Source organism: Hippopotamus amphibius, chromosome 5 (genome assembly GCF_030028045.1).
Source record: "Hippopotamus amphibius kiboko isolate mHipAmp2 chromosome 5, mHipAmp2.hap2, whole genome shotgun sequence".
In the NCBI taxonomy this organism is placed as follows: Eukaryota; Metazoa; Chordata; class Mammalia; order Artiodactyla; family Hippopotamidae; genus Hippopotamus; species Hippopotamus amphibius.
The window spans coordinates 174,577,882-174,597,559 of NC_080190.1; the positions used below are offsets into that span (position 1 = coordinate 174,577,882).

General features: G+C 53.8%; 2 protein-coding genes across 6 annotated transcripts; one reads left to right on the forward strand and one right to left on the reverse strand.

The window, feature by feature from the left end:
- ZNF7 (zinc finger protein 7) lies at positions 1-11,158 on the reverse strand. 4 transcript variants are annotated; one of them, XM_057736785.1, is made up of 5 exons: positions 11,112-11,158; positions 9,786-9,830; positions 9,150-9,276; positions 3,665-3,778; positions 1-1,978 (listed from the first exon to the last, which is right to left on the reverse strand). In XM_057736785.1, exons 2-5 carry the CDS (start codon positions 9,786-9,788, stop codon positions 207-209), a joined length of 2,016 nt encoding a protein of 671 aa, XP_057592768.1. In that variant the 5' UTR covers positions 9,789-9,830; positions 11,112-11,158; the 3' UTR covers positions 1-206. The 4 variants fall into 4 exon arrangements, with proteins under 4 accessions (XP_057592768.1, XP_057592765.1, XP_057592767.1 ...); XM_057736782.1 differs by having other exon boundaries at positions 3,665-3,781; XM_057736784.1 differs by having other exon boundaries at positions 3,665-3,781; positions 11,116-11,147.
- A 4,688-nt stretch (positions 11,159-15,846) lies between these two features.
- Positions 15,847-18,341, forward strand: RPL8 (ribosomal protein L8). Of its 2 annotated transcripts, XM_057736888.1 has the most exons (6): positions 15,847-15,918; positions 16,153-16,299; positions 16,381-16,522; positions 16,785-17,003; positions 17,804-17,919; positions 18,149-18,341. In XM_057736888.1, the coding sequence occupies exons 2-6, from the start codon at positions 16,162-16,164 to the stop codon at positions 18,305-18,307; spliced, it is 774 nt and encodes a 257-aa protein (XP_057592871.1). In that variant the 5' UTR covers positions 15,847-15,918; positions 16,153-16,161; the 3' UTR covers positions 18,308-18,341. The 2 variants fall into 2 exon arrangements, with proteins under 2 accessions (XP_057592871.1, XP_057592870.1); XM_057736887.1 differs by lacking the exon at positions 15,847-15,918 and having other exon boundaries at positions 15,935-16,299.
- Positions 18,342-19,678: the final 1,337 nt, after the last annotated feature.

The following is a 19,678-nucleotide window of genomic DNA, read 5'->3' on the forward strand; positions in this document are numbered from 1 at the left end:
CCTGATGTGAGGGACACAGGCTTTACTGAAGGGGATAAGGTCAAATGTGCTGGCAAATAAACACACACTGTGGGTGCCCCCTTTCCTGAGAGAGCAATTCTGAATCTGCCCCAATGTCCTAAATCGTCAGTATAAATGATCCCATGTAAGATAAGTTAAGGCTGCAGGTTTATTCACATTTATACACATTTGTAAAGGTTAGTGGTCTATCCCATGTGAATTTTCTGATGCTGAGTAAGCCTTGAGCTCCTATTAAAAGCTTTGCCACATTCATTACATTTATAAGGTTTCTCTCCTGTGTGAATTCTCTGGTGTATAATTAGATGCGAGCGCCATCTGAATATTTTCTCACATTCATTACACTTATGAAGTTTCTTCACAGTATTAACTTTCTTACGGCTCACGTGGGTAGAAGCTTCCAGGGTGTTCCCATACTCGTGGTACCACTGGGCTCGAGTGTGGATCCTCTGGTGCTCGATGAGGTACGAGCTCCGGCTGAAGGCTTTCCCACACTCGCTGCACCCGTAGGGCTTCACCCCTGCATGAATGATCTGGTGCTGGAAAAGGGTGGAGTTCTGACTGAAGGCTTTCCCACATTCACTGCACTTATAGGGCCTCTCCCCTGTGTGCACCCGCTGGTGTATTGTGAGCTGTGTGCTCATACTGAAGGCTTTTCCACATTCGAGGCACTCATAGGGCTTCTCCCCCTTATGGATCCTCTGATGGTAAATGAGGCTCGAGCTCTGGCTGAAGGCCTTCCCACAGTCACTGCACTCATAGGGCTTCTCTCCAGTGTGAATTCTCTGATGCTGAATTAGGTGTGAGCCCTGGACAAAGCCTTTCCCACACTCATCACACTTAAATGGCTTTTCTCCAGTGTGAGTTCTCTGGTGGCGAATAAGCCGTGAACTGCAACCAAAGGCTTTTGAACACTTGTTGCACTTATAAGGTTTCTCTCCGGTGTGCGTCAGCTGATGCTGACTAAGGCGGGAGACCCACCGGAAAGCCTTCCCACACTCGTCACACTTAAACGGTTTCTCGGCAGCATGCATTCTCTGATGTGCAACCAGGCTGGGACTATCAGAGGTTCTCGGGAGCTGAAGTTTCTCCCCAGCATGCATCCGCTGGTGCTGAGCTAGGGTTGAGCTCTGGCTGAAAGCCTTCCCACACTCCCGGCATGGGTAGGGCCTCTCTCCCGTGTGGGTCCTCTGGTGCCTGGCCAGCTGAGACTGCTGGCTGAAGGCCTTCCCACACTCCCGGCAGCCATAGGGCCTCTCTCCTGTGTGGACCCTCTGATGGTGGATGAGGCTGGAGCTCTGACCAAAGGCTTTCCCACATTCCTCGCACCTGTAGGGCTTCTCCCCAGTGTGAATCCTTTGATGCTGAATAAGTTTTGAGCTCAGGCGAAAGGCCTTCCCACACTCGGTACATTTAAATGGCTTCTCTCCAGTGTGGATCCTCTGATGCTGAGTAAGCTGTGAGCACAGCCTGAAGACCTTCCCACACTCTTCACACTCATACGGCTTCTCTCCATGCAAGGTACTTAGACGTCTCCCCTGTAAGCAATCAGGTAAATTTTTTTGGCACTCTTGACATCTGTTAGGCTTCTTCTGTGTATTAACTTCCTGATGCAGAACAACACCTGAAGTAGATCGGAAACTCCTGCCACACAGATCACATCTTCGGAAGGACCCCTGACTTTGATCAGGTTGACAACCCAGGCGGCCACTGCTCCCCCGCTCACCACACCCATGGGCCTCGTCCTCAGCAAAGGTCTTTCTGGGAGCCACAGTCCCTGTGTTCAAGCAGTTTTTCTGGAAGACGGAGCTTGGCTGAGTCTCTGAACAGACCTCGGGATCAGAGATGTCTCCAAAGCCAGGACTCTGGGGCGGGGTTTTGACCACGACCACACGGGATTCTGACTTTAGACTGTCCATATCTTTACAGGTCTGCTCACTCTCAGTCCCAAGTGTAGAATCTGAAATGAACAGGAAGTAAACTGCTGCTCATCCCCTGTGCTCAGAGTAAGGACAAAGACTGAGGGTGTGTGTGTGTGTGTGTGTGTGTGTGTGTGTATGTGTGTTTGTGCACGCAGACCAACCCTGGGACTGAGCCCCCTCCCAGGACAGGCTGCATTGAGCACATGGAAAGATGCTACAAGAAGTCAATGCCTGGGACTTCCCCGGTGGTCCAGTGGTTGAGAATCTGCCTTCCAGAGCAGGGGACGTGGGTTCAATCCCTGGTGGGGAACTAAGATCCCACATGCCATAGGGCAATTAAGCCCACATGCTCTACAGTCTTCATGCCACAACTAGAGAGAAACTGCGTGCCACAACAAAGAGCCTGGGTGCCACAACTAAGACCCGATACAGCCAAGTGAATAAATAAATAAGTAAATGTATGTTTTTAAGTGTCTTAAAAAAAAAAAAGTCAATGCCTTTGATAGTTCTCAAAATCTGGTTTCAATCATACTTTTTTTTAACGTATTCATTCAGTTACAGTCTACTTGGCAGAGTGCAAAAAGCCACCCTCCCGAGAGGGAGAAAAGTCATCCTATGGGGACTTAGTATGAGGAAAAATCCACAAAGAAGCAAAGTGAGCCCGAAAGAGTGGGAGGTTTAGTGAGAGGCAGGGTTAGGCTGAGAGGTCAGAGACTCCTGACTCCAGAGGAAGTAGAGTGAGGAGGAAAGAGGGACTGAAAACTGTGAACAGAGGAATACCAGATACTGAGAGAAATGAGGCACAAGAGCTGCTGAGGGGCACACGGGGTGGGGGGTGAGCCCGAAAGGACTGGCCCTCAGGCTATCCACTGAGTGGGATTCTGAGCAGGACCCCAAGCCTGAACTCTGCATCCTCCAGCTGCTGCCAAGCCACGCCCTCTGACTCACACTTGGCTGCATCCCTTGCTAGTCTTCCCCTCGGCGTCCCTTGCTAGTCTGCCCCTCAGCTTCCAGGCGGCCACACCCACTGGCCATACTGACCCCTCCTTCCCCTGGGTTTCTGGAGGATCCACCTACCCTGCCTGCCCTCCATATGGAGGTCTGGAGTGATGTGGCCACCAGCCAAGGAATACCTGGGGCCACCAGAAGCTGAAAGAGGCAGGAAGGATCCTCCCCTACAGGTTTCAGAGGGGACAAGGCCCTGCCTTGACTCTGGACATCTGGCCTCCAGAACTGAAAAACAGTAAACCTCTGCTGTTTTAAGCCTCCAGTTTGTCGTGCTCTATTACAGCAGCCCCAGAACACTAACACAGCCCTGGAGCCTCATCTGAGAGGCTGGGGTCACCCAGGGCCCCAAGAAGTTCCAGAGCGAGTGCTGGTGGAGGCAGAGGACAGCTGCTCAGAGCCACACTTAGTGCTCCCCTTGGAGTCACAAGTGTGTACCTTTGCTTAATAAGAGTATTAATAAAATTATAAACTGAAGAAAATGTGGTTGGAAAACAGTTTTCACCATAATGCACAGGTATTTTGTGTCCTTGCTTTTCTGTAGTTCAGTCTCTCCTGAGGCTGCCCCACCACTGGTCTACAATTCTGGGCCCACCCCATGGCATTCCCAGGAAGCCCAGCAAGCCTACATGCATAGCCCCTGGGGTCTGCCACCAGCCCCCCACCTGCAGCCCTCTCACCCTGTGCCCAGAAGCCTCTGCTGCAAGCCTGAGCCTCACCTGTCCGGGAGGTCCTGGCTGCCTCTCTCCCCTCTGCTCCTTGCAGATCGAGGACCCACGGCTCCTGTCCCTGTTCCAGCCGGGATATCAGCTCAGGCTTGAAGACCAGGAATCCTGCTGTGGGGGCAACAGAGGAGAGGGCATCAGTGTGGCTGGGAGTGAAGCTCAGGGCTCAGTCCTCCCTGGTTCACAGGAGTGAAGGGCTAGGGGACACTGGGGCACAAGGGTCCCCTCTGTCCAGATCTGTAGCCTCCTGAGGCTGGACACAGAGGGACGCCTGGACTTTCAGCCTGTCCCTGTCTCCATCTGCAGCAGGGCCAGGACCCCCAGGGGGAGAGAAGCCAGGCACTGCCAGCACTTCCCCCAGCCCCGCGGTTCTGAGGGCAGGGATGCTCCAAGAGGTAGGGAGGGTTAAAAAACCAGACAAACAGCAACAAGTCAACAAACAAAATGGATTTCAAGTCAGAAGATGGGAAGTCCAATCATCACCCAGCAGCCCCAGCCTCAAGTCCTCACACAAAGTCCTGGGGGGGCCTCAGCAGAGGGGTGGAGACCTGAGGGCACCCACCTGACACCTGCCTTCTGGGGCCACCAGCCCCCATGCTGTGGGACAGCCGTGTGATGTGCTCCCAATCTATCCAAGGGCCAGCCAAGCCCTCTGGCTGGACTACGCGCCTCAGGTTTCCAGCCGCAGAGGTGGAGAAGGGCAGGCAGGCAGGGAGAGCCTAGGTCAAAGGCTCAGGTGACAGCAGGACCCCACGCTCAACAGGAAACAGGTGTTCTTGCCAAGCACATGTGCAACACTCACAGAGAAACATCCCTGGTCCAGCCAGGAAGGGAGTCAGGCACAGGCCACAGAACAATACACAGACTGCCCCTAATCTGAATGCAACTGGACATGACGGCCATCACAAAAGGTAGCTCAAAACTATTAGCTACCTGGAGACTAAATGATGAGTTACTAAATGGCAACTGTATTTACTATGAGTCAAGGTTTGTAACACGCAGCTGAAGCAGTAGTTACAGATAAAATTTCACACTTTTAAATACGTTGACTAGAGGGCTTCCTAGGTGGTGCAGTGGTTAAGAATCCGCCTGCCAATGCAGGGGGACATGGGTTCGATCCCTGCTCCAGGAAGATCCCACATGCCGCGGAGCAACTAAGCCTGTGCGCCACAACTATTGAGCCTGTGCTTTAGAGCCTGTGAGCCACAACTACTGAGCCCATGTGCTGCAACTACTGAAGCCCATACACCTAGAGCCCATGCTCTGCAATAAGAGAAGCCCTAACCCGCGCACCACAACGAAGAGTAGCCCCCACTCACTGCAACTAAAAAGAAAGCCCGCGCACAGCAAAAAAGACCCAACACAGCCAATAAAATAAATAAATAAATAAATAAATTTAAATACGTTGACTAGAAACAAGAATGGTAAACACAGAAGAGGTAAACACTAAATCCAAGGAGTTGTAAACAAAACAGCACAGCAAACCCAAGTAAATAAAAAGGGAAAAAACAACAAAGGCAGGCAAGATTCAATGAACGAGCACCCCCTCCTAAAAAACCCCAAAAGCTAGTTCTTTGAAAAGATGGAAACAATAGTCTTGTGGCAACACCAATCACAGTCACCACAGCAAAAAGATATTATCAAGAAATAAGGGAAACAAATACAAACATACTAGAGATTAAAAATGAAGAGTGTTATAAACACACGCTAAAAAAATTGAAAATGTGGACTTCCTAGGTGGCGCAGTGGTTAAGAATCTGCCTGCCAATGCAGGGGACACAGGTTCGATCCCTGCTCCAGGAAGATTCCACATGCCACGGAGCAACTAAGCCCATGTGCCAAAAATAAAAAATAAAAAAAATAAAAATAAATTAAAAAATTGAAAATGTGAATGAGTAGATCAGTCTGTACAAAAACTAGAAATGACAAAACTGACACAAGGGAAAATCCATAAACTTGACAGACTGTGAGACATTAAGAAAATGTAAATACTAGTCAAAGACCGTCCTTCCCCAAGGGCCCAAGGCCCAGGTGGTTTTACAGGTGAGTTCAACCAAAAACTCGAAGGTTCAATTAATTCCATCTATGTAAATTCTTCCAGAAAGTAAAAAAAACCCACAAAAGCTTCCCAGCTCATTTTATGAAACTTAGACGCAAAAAATACCATACTACATAAGGACAAGTCACAACAGCAAGACAAACAAAAAACCCCATATAAGCCCATTTGGCTTAGGAACAGGGATGTAAAAATCCAAAATACAGTACTGGCTACCTGAGTCCAAAGCGTTATCAAAATTTTTATGTAAATATCATGATTTAAGTAGGGTTTATTCCAGAAATACAAGAAAATATGTCAATGTAATTTACTAGACTAACAGGCTAAGGGGAAAAAAAATCATATGGATATCTTAAGGTACAAAAAGAATTTGAAATTCAACACGCTCATGATTAAAGAATTTGAAAATTCAACATGCTTTATGATTAAAAACAAAACTCTTTAGCCAACTTCTGTCCTTAGTTACATGCATTCCCTTTAAAATCAGAACACATGATTTTAAAGCACGCCCACAGCAGTCCTAACAGCACAGGTGCTCTGGCCATTGCTAAAGATCAGGACACATGGGGACCAGGAGGGAAAACACCAAGCTCTCACTTGCAGACCCCTCCTCAGAACATGATACCAGAACCAGCAGGGAGTCCAATGAAGTGGCCAAATACAAGCTCTACCCACCAAAATCAAGAGCATTTTTCTACAGCAGCAATAATCAGCTAGAAATATGGTAACACAACAATAATACAGTGACAAAACCTAAACTGAAGTTTCAAACACCAGACCACTCTGGAGAAAATGCCCAAACTCTAATAACATCTGCAGAGCTAAGTGGATACCTGGAGACACAGTCCATGGTCTTGGGTGGGAACACTTAGCAGAAAGGTGCCAATTCTCCTCACACTATCTACAAATTCAAACCACTCCCCTATAAAACCTCCAGTGCAGTTTTCAAGGAACTCAAACTTATTCTAAATTTATGTGAAAGAATTACTCTATTAGCCATGAGTGGGTAAGTGAAATTTTAAAAAGAATAAAAAACAAGAGTTGCCCCACCAGGTATTAACATACCACAGGCCAAAGTAAAAAAGAATAATACTAATAACAAAACAACCTAACAAAAAGCAGAGAGCGTGCCCATAACAGACCAGAGCTCAGAAACACACCATCACACATATGAAAAAGGCAGCTCCACAAATCAACTGGAAAGGGTGGATTGCTCAGTGCTGGGGAAATGGCTAGGTGTGTGGACAAAAATAAAAAAGGATTCTTAACTCCATACACAAAAGTGGAGCCCAGATCTAAACAAGACAGATGAACTATAAAATCCACATGAGAAAATGCAGGCATCCCCATGGCCTTGGAGTAGGAAAGAACTTCTCTATAAAACTTCAGAGGTACAACTCATAAGGCAAAAACTGACTGATTTAACTACATTAAACTCCCACCTCACAAAGCTAACAAACAGGAGAGAATGGGGAAGATACGCCCAAGGCACAACACCTGCGCAGTGTCCTCACATTCAGTGGGCCCTGAGATGCACTTGAAGAGCAGGTTCATGACTCTGAACGTGGGTCACATCTGGGACCTGCTGTCCTCAGCCGGATGGTGCTGTGACCTGCCATGGAGCCTGTGCGCATGCTGGCTGGGCCACAGCTCCTTGCATTGCAGTAGCCTCTACTGAGTCACCAGCACTGTGGTGGACAATGCTCTTTGCACCGAGTGGCCGTACAGCAGAAGGCCATGGAGAAAGAGCATCGGGGCTCTTCTGAGAGTGGAGAAGCAAACTTGCCAGGGCAGTGACTACAATTCAGTCACCGGCAAATCAGCAGCCATGTGCACACCAGGCCTGAGACAGGAGGATGGGCACTGCGTAGGAGCCACGTGGTTTGTCACTGAGATCCAGCAGGAAGGATGGCTGCCCCACACTGCGCAAGAAAGCGAAAACCCAGCAACACTTAAAAAGGCAGCACCACTCGGGCTTGCAATGGCCCACAGGACACTGGTAGGTCGAAGGTTAAAGTGTGGACACAGAAACCAATTCAACAGAGGACAGGAGGAGAAAGAGCAACACCCAGGCCAACTCCACGTGTCTGTCCCTTTCTATTTCAGTGATGCACAGTTAACCTCGTCTTAATGTGTCTGAGAGCACTCTTAAAAACTGTAAAATAAAAAATTGAAGGGATGAGAAAGCACTGTGTGCCAGTATGAACAGCAGCATCCCACCTTGTAACATACATAAAACAATGATGTACTAGGACTTCCCTGGTGGTGCAGTGGTTAAGACTCCATGATCCCAATGCAGGGGGCTCAGGTTCAATCCCTGGTCAGGGAACTAGATCCCATCCCACATGCATGCTGCAACTAAGACCCAGTGTGACCAAATAAATAACATAAATATTAAAAGGTAAATAAAAATAAAACAATGATGTGTTTTATGATGTACAGCATCTTGGACTCAATGAAACCAAATACAGGAAATAACAAACACATTCAAATCAATAAGGCCCAGTAACCGCAGCAGAAAATGGGCCAAGGCTCTGAGCACTTTATGGAAGAAACTTGGCTTTTCCCAACTCTAACGAGAGTGGAAAGATACTCTGGGTTGGCACTCATCAGAGAAATGGGAGCTCAAACCACAACAGGCTCACTGTGTGCTCCTCTGTGTGGCAACACGTGAGAAAGCTGGGCCTGCGGGCTGGCCAGGACAGAGGGGGACAGGACTCGTCCAGCAGGCTGAGAGGCTCTTGGCTGCTCACTCTGGTCCCCCAGCACAATGCTTCTCGAGGGCCCAGGTGCTCAAGTGTGACAGGGCTGGAGACCATGTGGAGCCAATGCAGCAGGGGTCACACACCCCTTTCCCAAGGGTGCAGTCCAAGTCACGTGGCATGTGGCACAATAACTGAGACAGACGTGAACCGCACCAGGGTGCCTGCCCGCAGTGGTGCGGGATGGGAGAGGAAGACAGGGCAGGGTAGGGGGGCCGCGGGGAGCCCTGACAGTCTCCATGGAGTGGTCCCTGGGCATCGCTGCCACCCTGGCTTTGGCTGTACAACCATCTCCTTGGATCCCATGAGTCAACAGCTTCGCTTCTGCTGTTTAAGCTATTTCAAGTTTGCATTCTGTTTCTCACAAGGTAAGCTATTTGCTCAGGCAAAAAGGAGGCTTTGTTAGCTCTCAGAAGTCCTCCTGCACTGTGAGGATTACATCACATGACATGTGCAAAGCTGGGAGCCTGCCTGGCTCACTGCGACCCCCTCCTTGGGTCAGCTTCTGATCCACGAGGACTCACAGGCCCAAGGCCCCTGTTTAGCCCATGAGGGCTTGACCACATGGCCTCCATATCCACAGCCTCTAAGAGAGGTCTGCCTAGGTGGATGCTGACCGATGACGCAGGGGGTAGATAGGGGTGTCCAGATGAAGCCTCACCTAGTCCGGCCACACTGCTGTGGTTCTCGAGCATCACCTCCTTGTAGAGGGCCCTCTGGCCAGGGTCCAGACACTGCCATTCCTCCCGCGAGAAGTGCACGGCCACATCACCAAATGTCACTGCCTCCTGAAAGGACACATACCTGTCCCTCAGGGACCCCTGGGTGTCTCAGGCACATGGACCACAAGGTTGGGTGAGACAGTCACCAGGCCCCTTTGGCTCTAAAATCAAGGGGAGGAGGGAATTTCCTGGTGGTCCTGTGGTTAGGATTCCACACTTCTACTGCACGGGGCTCAGGTTCAATCCCTGGTCAGGGAACTACCATCCTGCCAGCCTCACAGTGTGGCCAAAAAGAAAATAACAATAAAATAAGATAAAGGTGAGGGACAGTATGGAGAAGGGGGAGGGACACACACCATGGTGATCTACAGCCGTCCCCTGAGAGCCTCAGGCAGGGCCCAGTCTGGGCAGGGGTTTGCTCACTACTTTGGTGATGGGCATGCCTGAGACTGGCAAAGGCCACAGCGAAGGGCTGAGGGAGGTCTAGGTCCAGCCCCAGTGGGCAGGGTGGGTGCCCAGAGGAGGAGAGGGGGCCCTCACAGGATGAGGGAGGGAACAGGGGGTCAGACTCCTACCATGAGGCTTGGTGGGTGGGGATCCACGTGTCCTGGCCGAGAGACCTGTTGGCAGTTGCGAAAGGGTCAGAGATCAGGGTCCTGGAGGCCCCAACCCCTGACATCCAGGCTAATTGAGGGGGTACTGCGTTTTCCGATCCTTTACCTCCAACCCCAGGTGTTCTCTGGCAGGGACTTAGGGAGGGGTGGCAAAGTGGCCATGGAACTTGAGCGTCTGCCCCCAGAAGCTACATTCATCTGTCAGAGTGCATGGCGTGTATGAATCACTCCACCAACACATAATGGGTGGCTGCCCGGGTGCCAGGTGCTCCACGAAGCAATGGGGATGCAGTAGTAAACACTGCATAAGGACTTTGCCTTCATGGAGCAGCTTAGTGGAGGAAAGAGTCAAATGACCAAAATTATAGCTGTGATAATAGCACCGAAGTACAAGGAACTCTGAAAGCACTTAAACTAGGAAACTCTGACTTAGTCTAATGGCTCAGTTCCCCTAGCGCTAACTCGGCCCAAGTAATGGAGATGGGGAGGGCACTTCGAGCAGTAGGAACTAACTGCGTGTGCAAAGGGAGGAAGGACCGGGGCTGAATGATCCCTTGGGACCAGATCACGGGCAGCAAGAGGAAGCATAATGCGACTGGAGGCTCGAGTAGACAGGAACCAGAAGGACGGACAGCAGGGAGAAGAGGAGTGGACACAGGACTCCGCCCCAACCCCAGTACATAATCTTGGACCCTCCCCAGGCAAGGTCAGAATGAGAAGCGGGCTTCCTAGGGGAGCTTTTGGCTCTAAAAGCGGCTTGAGGACAGCAGCCCCAGGCCGTGAGGACAGCAAGGTTGACTAAGGCAGCTGTGACCACTGTCAGGTGGGTCCCCATTCGGGCCTAGCCAGCAGGCATGTGGCTGCCACTGCTGGATCCTGGGTCCCCTGTAGAGAAACGCAGGCCCCGAGCGGCAGCCAGAATCTAGAGAAGATACACAGCCTACTACCCCAGGGCACAGCCCTTGTTGCCACCGTCACTAAGTCTAGGTCTTCCAGGGGCAGGGAAGAAGAGAAACGGTTATGCAGGCAAGAGAAGCAGAGACTCCCCAGAGCAGGCCTAGAACCGGAGGGAAGGCCACGAGGCTGCCGCGAGACCGGATCCCTCACCCCTCCCGCCTCTGCCGGCCAATACGGCCGAGGCTCGACCACCGCCCCGCCAGGCACCCCCGGGGGCTGAGAGCCGCCCGCGCCACCCGCGCTTCCCCGCGCGGTCGGCGGCCTCTCGGCCCGAGGGCGAAGAGCACGTTGGCCGCCCGACCCTAATCCGCGCGCGTCGCAGCGACTCACCCACCCCGGGGCGGCCCGGAGCTCCACAAGCGCGACGACGCCGGAAACTGGCCTTGGGCGCCCGCGGCCGCACTGCCCGCAGACTTCCGGCCGTTCTGGGCGGTTCGGAGGCTCGGCCGACTCGGTGGTTCCTAGCCGTCCCCACCCCCTCCCCGCCCCAGAGCCAGAGAAGGGGTGGGGCCAGATCACCTGGGAAAGGACCGAGCCGGGAGAGGGAGGGTCCGAGTCAGAGTACGGGGAGGGCGGAGCCGGGGCCCAGGCAAGGCGTGGGTCCGTGCCCCGTGTCTCGTGGCCTGGGGGCGGGGAGCGGACCCGGGCGAAGCGGGCGGAGAGCCTGAGGATCGCTGGGGATGGTCCCGCGCACCTCGGATCACCAGTCCGAGGGCGCTGACCCCCGCACTCGTTCTATGTGCGGGTTTTTCCATAGCACAACGCACTAACCCGCTGGGCACGTTCCAGGCCCCAGGACTATGGAGAGCCCCCCACCCACGCCGTGCCCAGGGTGGAGGGATACGGGGGGAGCGGCCAGCTGGGGGCGCAGAGGAGCCGTGTGGAAACAGCAGGTGTTCTGCACCTGGTGGGGCAGGTGGTCCAGGCCGAGGACACCGCACAGTGTGGTGGGGCACCGACAGCCTAGAGATGAGGCTGGGAGGGCCCCAGAAAGGATAAGGACCGCCAGGAAGAGGAGAGGCCCAGGGGAGGGTCGTCAACAGGGATGCCGGGCTGAGATCCCTGGCTGTGTCGCGGGGCTTGAGGCAGCAGGACAGCGCAGGACCTGTCGAGACCGGATGGGGTGGGACCCCAGGCAAAGGGCGCCGCGCCAAGGTCAGGTCAAGTCTTCTCCTTGCTGCGCCTCCACCCATCCCCAACTTTGTGTGGCCCCTGGGCCACCTGTTCTGGGTGTTCTCCCAGATCCACACTGTCCTGTGTGCGGGGGCAGGGACGTCAACTTCTTTGGGGAATTCGGAAGGAGCCCCCTCAGTGGCCCAGCTCCCTGCAGCCTTGGGGAGGACGCTGCTTGCGCTTCCCTGTCTGGCCCCGGTCCCTGGAGCTCTTCACACTGGACAGCCCTGGAGCAGGAAGGGCTGGGGGCGGGGGGCCTGACACCCGACTCGTTAATGATCCAAATCCCAGGGTTTCTGGCAGAGCCACGGTGAAATCTTTGCAAACCAAAGGAAGTGCAGAGTCAGCTCCCTGACCCACTCCTATCCCTGGGCCCCTGGGCAGGGTGGTCCCTGCACTCCCGCCCCATGCCTCCGCAGCGCAGCTCGAAGTCAACTCTCCCGTCCTCGCATCCTCCCTGGTCAAGCTCAGAGAGCATCTGTGCAACGGATGAATAAACGAGGGAAGGGACAATGGGAAAGGACTGGGAATACGCCTGCTTCCTAATCACCAGCCAAGCGCTCAGGTACCCTGAGCTCACTGGTGGTTGCGACCTACTGGGAGCCTTCCTGCTGGGAGGTCCTGGCAAACATGGGCCCCACCCTAGCCCCCTCAAGGTGAGGAGAGCACTCCCACTCAAGGTGAGGATGACCCAGGGAGCAAGAGGGGGAGCCGGGGCTGACACTTGGGTCTGCAGACCCTGAGGACAGAGCTGTCTCAGCCACCACAAGAGCCTGGCTCAGAGTGTCCACCCAGCAGACACCTGGGCAGTGTCGTGGGGTGGGGGGGGATACAGGTACCAGGGCGCTGAAGGTGATGCCTGGGGGCGGGGTGAAGGAGACTGCTTCTATCTACTGCAGGCCATTCTAGGGCCTCCACACCTGAGTCCCATAATCCTCACCTAGCCTTGGACCCACTAAGCAGACTATTAACAGTCAGGAGCATGGGGGAGTTCCCTGGCAGTCAGTGGGTAAGACTCCGCGCTCCCAATGCAGGGGGCTGGGGTTCAATTCTGGTCAGGAAACTAGATCCCGCATGCCACAACTAAGACCTGGTGCAACCAAATAAATAATTTTAAAAAATTATTTTCGGGAATTCCCTGGCGGTCCAGTGGCTAGGACTCCATGCTTTCACTGCCAAGGACACAGGTTCAACCCTTCATCAAGGAATTATGATCACACAAGCTGTGCAGCCAAAAAAAAAAAATCATTTTCAAAGAGATGTGTTTCCAAGACCACGCTGGGCCATCTTCTAGACTTTCTGTAGTCTGTAAAGAAAGTCTAGTAGATGGCCCAGAGCAATAACACTTCCAATGAACCGTAACAGACAGAGCCCCTGAAAGCCATCACCATCCCTGGGCACTCAGGAGTCTCACGGTGTATTAAAATATATCTGGGGTTTGTGTTTTAATCAGGGATGGTAAGACATGTAGACTCGGAAATGAAGGAAGATTTTTATACTCACAGGTCTCTAGAAATGAGAGGCAGGGCACACCACACAAGGCCACACAGAGAAGCACTAGGTTAGTCAGGAGGCAACAGAGGGCAGGGAAGGTGTGACCCAGAGCCTTTATTGGGGTTTCCACAGTAAGGAATGGGCAGGGGTGCTGAATAAGCTTAGCATCATATGTTTGAATAATTTCAGCAGGCGGCAGGCTATTGGGGTACAGTTGTCTGATACCTGGCCCTGGGGCGATTTAGGGCAGGGAGCATTGGTGTGATGTGTGAATCTCATAAAGGAGATAGTTGGGAGTGTGGGTTCTGGATTGGTTGGTTTGTACCAAAGCCTTGCCCTAAGATTCCTTTGCTATCTCTAGGAACACCTTTTGGATCTAGCCTTGCTTGGCTCAAAAGCTGGCAGGAGTAACCAGGAGACCCCAGAGCCTTGAACAGAAGCAGAAGTTCCCTGAGTTCCTCAGGGAAATGTTACCTGAGGAGGTCAAGGGCTTGGGGTCCTTAGAACAAAATGAATGAGGTGCTGGAGGGGGCCTGAGGAGGTGGGAGGCAGGGGCTCCAGGTGACAGCCCTGTGCCCAGCGCAGAGAAGCCTTGTTACCACCTACTCCTGTCTGACTCCTGCCCTGTACTCAACTTCTGTCCCAGTCAGACCTGAGTCCCTTGAAGGCAGGGCCTGTGTTTTCCACCCTGCCTCACTCTCCTGTGCTCAACAAAACACATGCTCAAGAGAAACATGAGTTGAAAGAACAACTAACCTCTGGGTCAGCAAACTTGTTTTTCTTTAAAGGAAGATAAAAGCTGACACACAGACTTTCTAGAAATGAAACAATTTCCTTCACTCAGGACAGGGATTCAATCTTAATCAGCATGGAACCCAAATATGGAAAAATATGGCTGAAGTGGGATTCAGAGATGCACCTTTCACAAAATTCACTTTACCAGATTGTCACTAGTACTTTGGAGTTCTTTTCCAAGAGGAAAGCTGCTTCTTGTTAGTACCTATTTGAATACTGCAAGTTAAAAAAAGTCAGGGCTCACATCCACCAGGATGGCTACTATAAAAACAAAACAAAACAGAAAGAAAGTGCTGGCAAGGATGTGGAGAAACTGGAACCTTGTGCACTGCTGGTGGGGATATAAAGTGGTGCAGCCACTATGGAGAACAGTATGGGGGTCCATAAAAAAATTGAACATAGAATTACCATATAACCAACCAATTCCACTTCTGGGTATACACACAAAGGAATTGAAAGCAGGGTCTCAAAGAGATATTTATATCCATGTTCATAGAAGCATTATTCACAACAGCTAAAAGGTGGAAGCAGCCCAAGTGTCCATCTACAGATTAATGGGAAAGCAAAATGTGGTATATATACACATGGAATATTACAGCTCACAGCTACAGACACCCCCTGGGGCTCCTGGACTGGCATTGCTGCCCCTGTCTCACCGCAGACTGTGGCAAAATCCTGGACACAAACCTGGAGTGAGCCTGGTCAGCCTCCTTCTGGCTGCATCCATGTCCCAATACTCCATCCCAGGGACCCCACAGCCCACAAGTCCAAGCACTGTCCTCACCTCCATCCCACTCTCCCTCTGCCCCTGTGGTCCTCTGGGCCTATCCTGAGCTGACCCCCGAACCCCTCCCCCTGGCCCAAGGAGGCTCCCCTCCCCCCCCCCCCCCCCCCCGCCCCCCCACGTCCTGGCCCTGCTGTGGGCTGTGCTGCCTTCTGGTGTGCTATCCCTGCCAACCCGGTCTGCTGCCTCTCCCAGGGCCTCATGAACCAGTCCCCTCTGCTCCCCTATGGCTTCAGCACGTGGCCACATGGCCCCTTCCTTTCCTCTCCTGTCACCTTCTCCTGATGTCTCTCTGGCCTCCACCCTACAAGGCGTACCTGACTGCACTGGTGCAAACACACCACCCCAAAGTCCTCAGTGTAAGCCCCTCTGCTCCCGAGACCCCTGCCCTCACTCTCTCCCTATCTCGCTGGCTCTCCCTCCTCAGGCTTCACCTGCACATCCACTGCCCTGGTCACTAAGCTCTCCCTGTCTTCGCCTACTGACAGTTCTCACTCAGGGGTTCCACCTCCTCTGTGCGAACAGCAAGGACCCTCTCCGGAAGGACCCCTCCCACTTCCCCAGCAGCCCTCTCTCCGAAAGATGTGCCCTACTGGAGGCTTCCTGCTTGGTAGGCTTGCCCGCCTACTCGACAGCCGCGCAGCTGAGGATATGCCGGCGCACCATATCGAGCTCTCTGCGTACAGCTGATCCGACCACCTCAGTGCGCCTGCGCTGAGGCCCTGGCGTGCGGGAGGTCACGGGCGTCCCTCTGGAGGACTACAAATCCCGGCGTGCATTGCGGTGGCGGCCGCGGGCTCTGACCGGAAGGTTAAGGGCTCTGGGCCCCGCCCCGGAAGATAAGGCGGCTCTCAGGGGCCTGTATTCTCTTTCAGCCGCGCTCGGCATCAGGTAGGACGTGTTGGTAGTATCGGGAGTCATCCGGTGCCATCCGGAGCTGCCTGACGCCCTAGGGCCCGCCAGGGACCCCAGGCGGCTCTGGAGAAGGCGCCGGGGCTCACGACTGGGGATGGGGGAGCGGAGGGTGCCGAGGTCTGGAGGGAGGAGCCGGGGGAGTGGGGGCCCTGAAGCTGGGGTGGCCGGAGTGCCTGGGCTGCCCGGCCGCTGACCACGAGCCGCCCCCAGACCGCCGTCATGGGCCGCGTGATCCGTGGGCAGAGGAAGGGTGCCGGCTCCGTGTTCCGTGCGCACGTGAAGCATCGAAAGGGCGCCGCGCGTCTGCGCGCCGTGGACTTTGCCGAGCGACACGGCTACATCAAGGGCATCGTGAAGGTGCGGGGCTCGGCCTGGGGCGGGTGGGGCGCGGGGAGCCCGGCGGGACCCCCACGCCGCTCACGCCGCCTCGAACCTTAGGATATCATCCACGACCCGGGCCGCGGCGCTCCCCTTGCCAAGGTGGTCTTCCGGGATCCGTACCGTTTTAAGAAGCGGACGGAGCTGTTCATCGCCGCCGAGGGCATCCACACCGGCCAGTTCGTGTACTGCGGCAAGAAGGGTGAGCATCGCGCCGGGATGGAAGGTCGCGGTAGGGAAAAACGTGCGGTTCCTTGAGGTTGACACTTTGGGTCGGGGGAGGAACATTGAGACAGCAGCCTTCACGTGGTGAGATCTGTTTGGTTAAGCGTACCCGATGCGTGTCCGGAGAGCTGTAGGAGGAGGCTGGCGGTGGAGTGCTGAGCTGGCCTTGCTTTCGGCAAGCAGTAGTCAGGACACACCACATCACGGCGCTGACTGCCCGGTGCTGTTTCCCCTTGCAGCCCAGCTCAACATTGGCAATGTGCTCCCGGTGGGTACCATGCCCGAGGGCACTATCGTGTGTTGTCTGGAGGAGAAGCCTGGTGACCGGGGCAAGCTGGCCAGAGCCTCTGGGAACTATGCCACTGTCATCTCTCATAACCCCGAGACAAAGAAGACCAGGGTGAAGCTGCCTTCGGGCTCCAAGAAAGTCATCTCTTCTGCCAACAGAGCTGTGGTTGGTGAGTGGAAGGCAGCAGCTGAATGCTGTGGGTTTCCGGTGGACAGCCAGCAGCTAGCCCGGGACCTGGAACCCAGCTTCGTGCTTCAGTGAAGTGTGAGCTATATGCGATTGAGAATAGCTCGTGGTCTAAGTTGGGATGTTTGTAAAGTGGGTGCAGCCGTTCCTATTTAGCTGCTGGTTGGGTATTGAATGAGACAAGGATTAACCTGCTGGGACAGATTTGTCTGCACTTTGGCATAAGCTGGACTTAGGTGATTCGTGCCTGTGAATTTCTCTTGTTAATGTCCTTCCAAGAGATGTGTGGTTTCTTTAGAGCCGCCCAGTGACTGTTGAAAGGCGCGTGAACCTGTTTGTTTACTTTGTTTGGCAACACCTTCAAATCCATGTGGCAGACGGGTCCTGCATGGGGGAGGCTTTTGAGGGTGTGCTCACAGAATAAACAAAACAGTGGCAGAGAAGTGGCAGGCTGGGTCAGCTGTCCTGTTTGGGGTGGGGAGGTGCTTGGAGGAATCCATTGTCAGACCTTGCAAAGGGGAGGACTTCCTGGAGAACCATGGGTCAAGGTAGGTATTCCAGACAGTGAGAGTAAAACTCTGATTTAGCTGTTCTGCAGCGCCTGACAGGACTTACTGCTTGGTGGTAGAGATATTTCTGAGGCTCCTGGGAACACGGGATCCTGTATGACACGGGGGTGGGGCACTGGCAAGGACAGAGTGGAGGATGCTCTGCCTGATGAGAGGGTCCCCCAGTGCTGAGGAGGGTGTGGTGCATCTCCCTGAGATCTCCGGTCTCCAACAGGTGTGGTGGCTGGAGGTGGTCGCATTGACAAGCCTATTCTGAAGGCTGGCCGTGCCTACCACAAGTATAAGGCAAAGAGGAATTGCTGGCCACGCGTGCGGGGAGTGGCCATGAACGTAAGTAGTTCAGAAGTAGACAGTGGGGTGGGTATTCAGTGTACATGGGCTGTGAGACTGTGTGGACAGGTTCCTTCCTATAGTGTTCCATCCTTTGGTGGGGGATCTGTAGTGTGAGGCTCTGGGTAATGGTTTGTGAGCACAGGCTGATTGATTCTGCCCTTTCCCAAGCTCTCCTGAGGTAGGTTGGGACCTCCCTCACCTCAACACCACTTCCCTCTTTCTGCAGCCTGTCGAGCATCCCTTTGGAGGTGGCAACCACCAGCACATCGGCAAACCCTCTACCATCCGCAGAGATGCCCCTGCTGGCCGGAAAGTGGGTCTCATTGCTGCCCGCCGGACTGGGCGTCTCCGGGGAACCAAGACTGTGCAGGAAAAAGAGAACTAGGGCTGGGGGCTCAATAAAGCTTGTCCTTTTCACAGCTGAGCTGCAGTTTTCCATGGTTTCAGAGGGAAGGGTCCCTGCTGGGAGGAGGGCCTGGTGCTCCAGGTACAGGGAGGAGGAAGATGAAGTAGATGTGCCCATGAACCCTGGAAGCTCTGGCAAGAGAGGGTGGGTTGCTTCACACCTTGATTGCTGGAGCAGAGAAGCCCACTCACAAGGAATGTAGCTCCCATTCATTAAGTTGTTTTGAGCACCTGGAGAATCTGGATGAGGGTCTGGGTGCTATTGGGTGAGAGTGGTGCCCCTGGAGTCACAGGCTGGAGAACAGGGCTGCTGTCCTGCAGTGGAAGGACCAGTTTCTCAACAGATGGGCTTCCTTTCTGGCAACAGCCCAGCAGCACCTTGTCCCAGACTAAGTGATGGACTGATGAAAGCTGATAGAATCTGGGCTGGCTGGGCACCAGGATGGGAGTGGAGGCGCATCACTGCCTCAGGACCAGGACACTTGCTTCCTGGAGGCCAGCCAGAGCCCCCTGTCCCTAGCTAGTGGTTCTGCTTGTGAGCTGATGTGAAAGGAGCTGCAAGCCACTGTGCCTAACTGACCACTGAGTGAGTGAGTGGTAGGTGGATTGGGGACAGCAAGGGTGGATGGCAGGCTGAGGCGAGATGCTCCTCTATGGAGTGGGTGGAAGGGCACTGGCTGGAGTCTGGCAGCTGGCCACCTTTCTCATGCACGAGAACTGGTCATCTTGGCTGTTTCAGGAGGCTGTATGGCATGGTTCCTCCTGGATAATAGGGCCACACTGGTTGCCAGGTGGCTCCTTGTTCTCATGGTCCATACCTGTCTGTATTGTGAACCTCAGTTCTGGTCTTGCCTTTCTGGGCCCCCACCTGCCCTAGGCCACCGGCACCTAGACAGTGACCCAGTAGGGCTAGAACCTCGGTCATGAGAGAAGGGCAGTGTTTCCTCCTGAGGGAAAGGGCACTGGATGTGTTCGCCTGGACCATAACCCGCCTGCCTTACTGCTCTCTTCTGGGTAAAGTGGCCTGGGGCTTTGTCCAGGGGGCTGGCCAACAGGGAGGGCTTACTCCGGGAGCATTCAAGCACTCAGGCCGAGTGGACACGGCCCCGTTTAAAACAAGGGCTGCTTTGGCCAGTAAGCATCCTCTTCACGTGATCCTGAGGAAGGGTGTGGTTTTCTGCCTTTAGCTGTAAAGGGCCTGCCTGATCTTTTGCTGGTTGCAGTGCCTTGAGAGGCTAGCCCTAACCCTGAAAAGGAGAATCACTGCAACCGAAGCCTCCACCTTGCCTTGGTTGCGAAGCTTCCGAGTCGTAGATCCAGACTGCCACCTGGTGGCAGTGCTCCCGATCTG

What these genes read in the sequence shown, in the direction of transcription:
- ZNF7 (XM_057736782.1), bottom strand. An exon ending in CAGCAGTGTGGCCGGACTAG is followed by an intron (nt 3,782 to 9,149) that starts GTGAGGCTTCAT and finishes TTGCCCCCACAG; the next exon opens with CAGGATTCCTGGTCTTCAAG. An exon ending in AGCCAGGACCTCCCGGACAG is followed by an intron (nt 1,979 to 3,664) that starts GTGAGGCTCAGG and finishes TGTTCATTTCAG; the next exon opens with ATTCTACACTTGGGACTGAG.
- RPL8 (XM_057736888.1), top strand. Translation starts at nt 16,162, where the DNA reads ATGGGCCGCGTGATCCGTGGGCAGAGGAAGGGTGCCGGCTCCGTGTTC. An exon ending in TGCCAACAGAGCTGTGGTTG is followed by an intron (nt 17,004 to 17,803) that starts GTGAGTGGAAGG and finishes GGTCTCCAACAG; the next exon opens with GTGTGGTGGCTGGAGGTGGT. An exon ending in TGCGGGGAGTGGCCATGAAC is followed by an intron (nt 17,920 to 18,148) that starts GTAAGTAGTTCA and finishes CTCTTTCTGCAG; the next exon opens with CCTGTCGAGCATCCCTTTGG.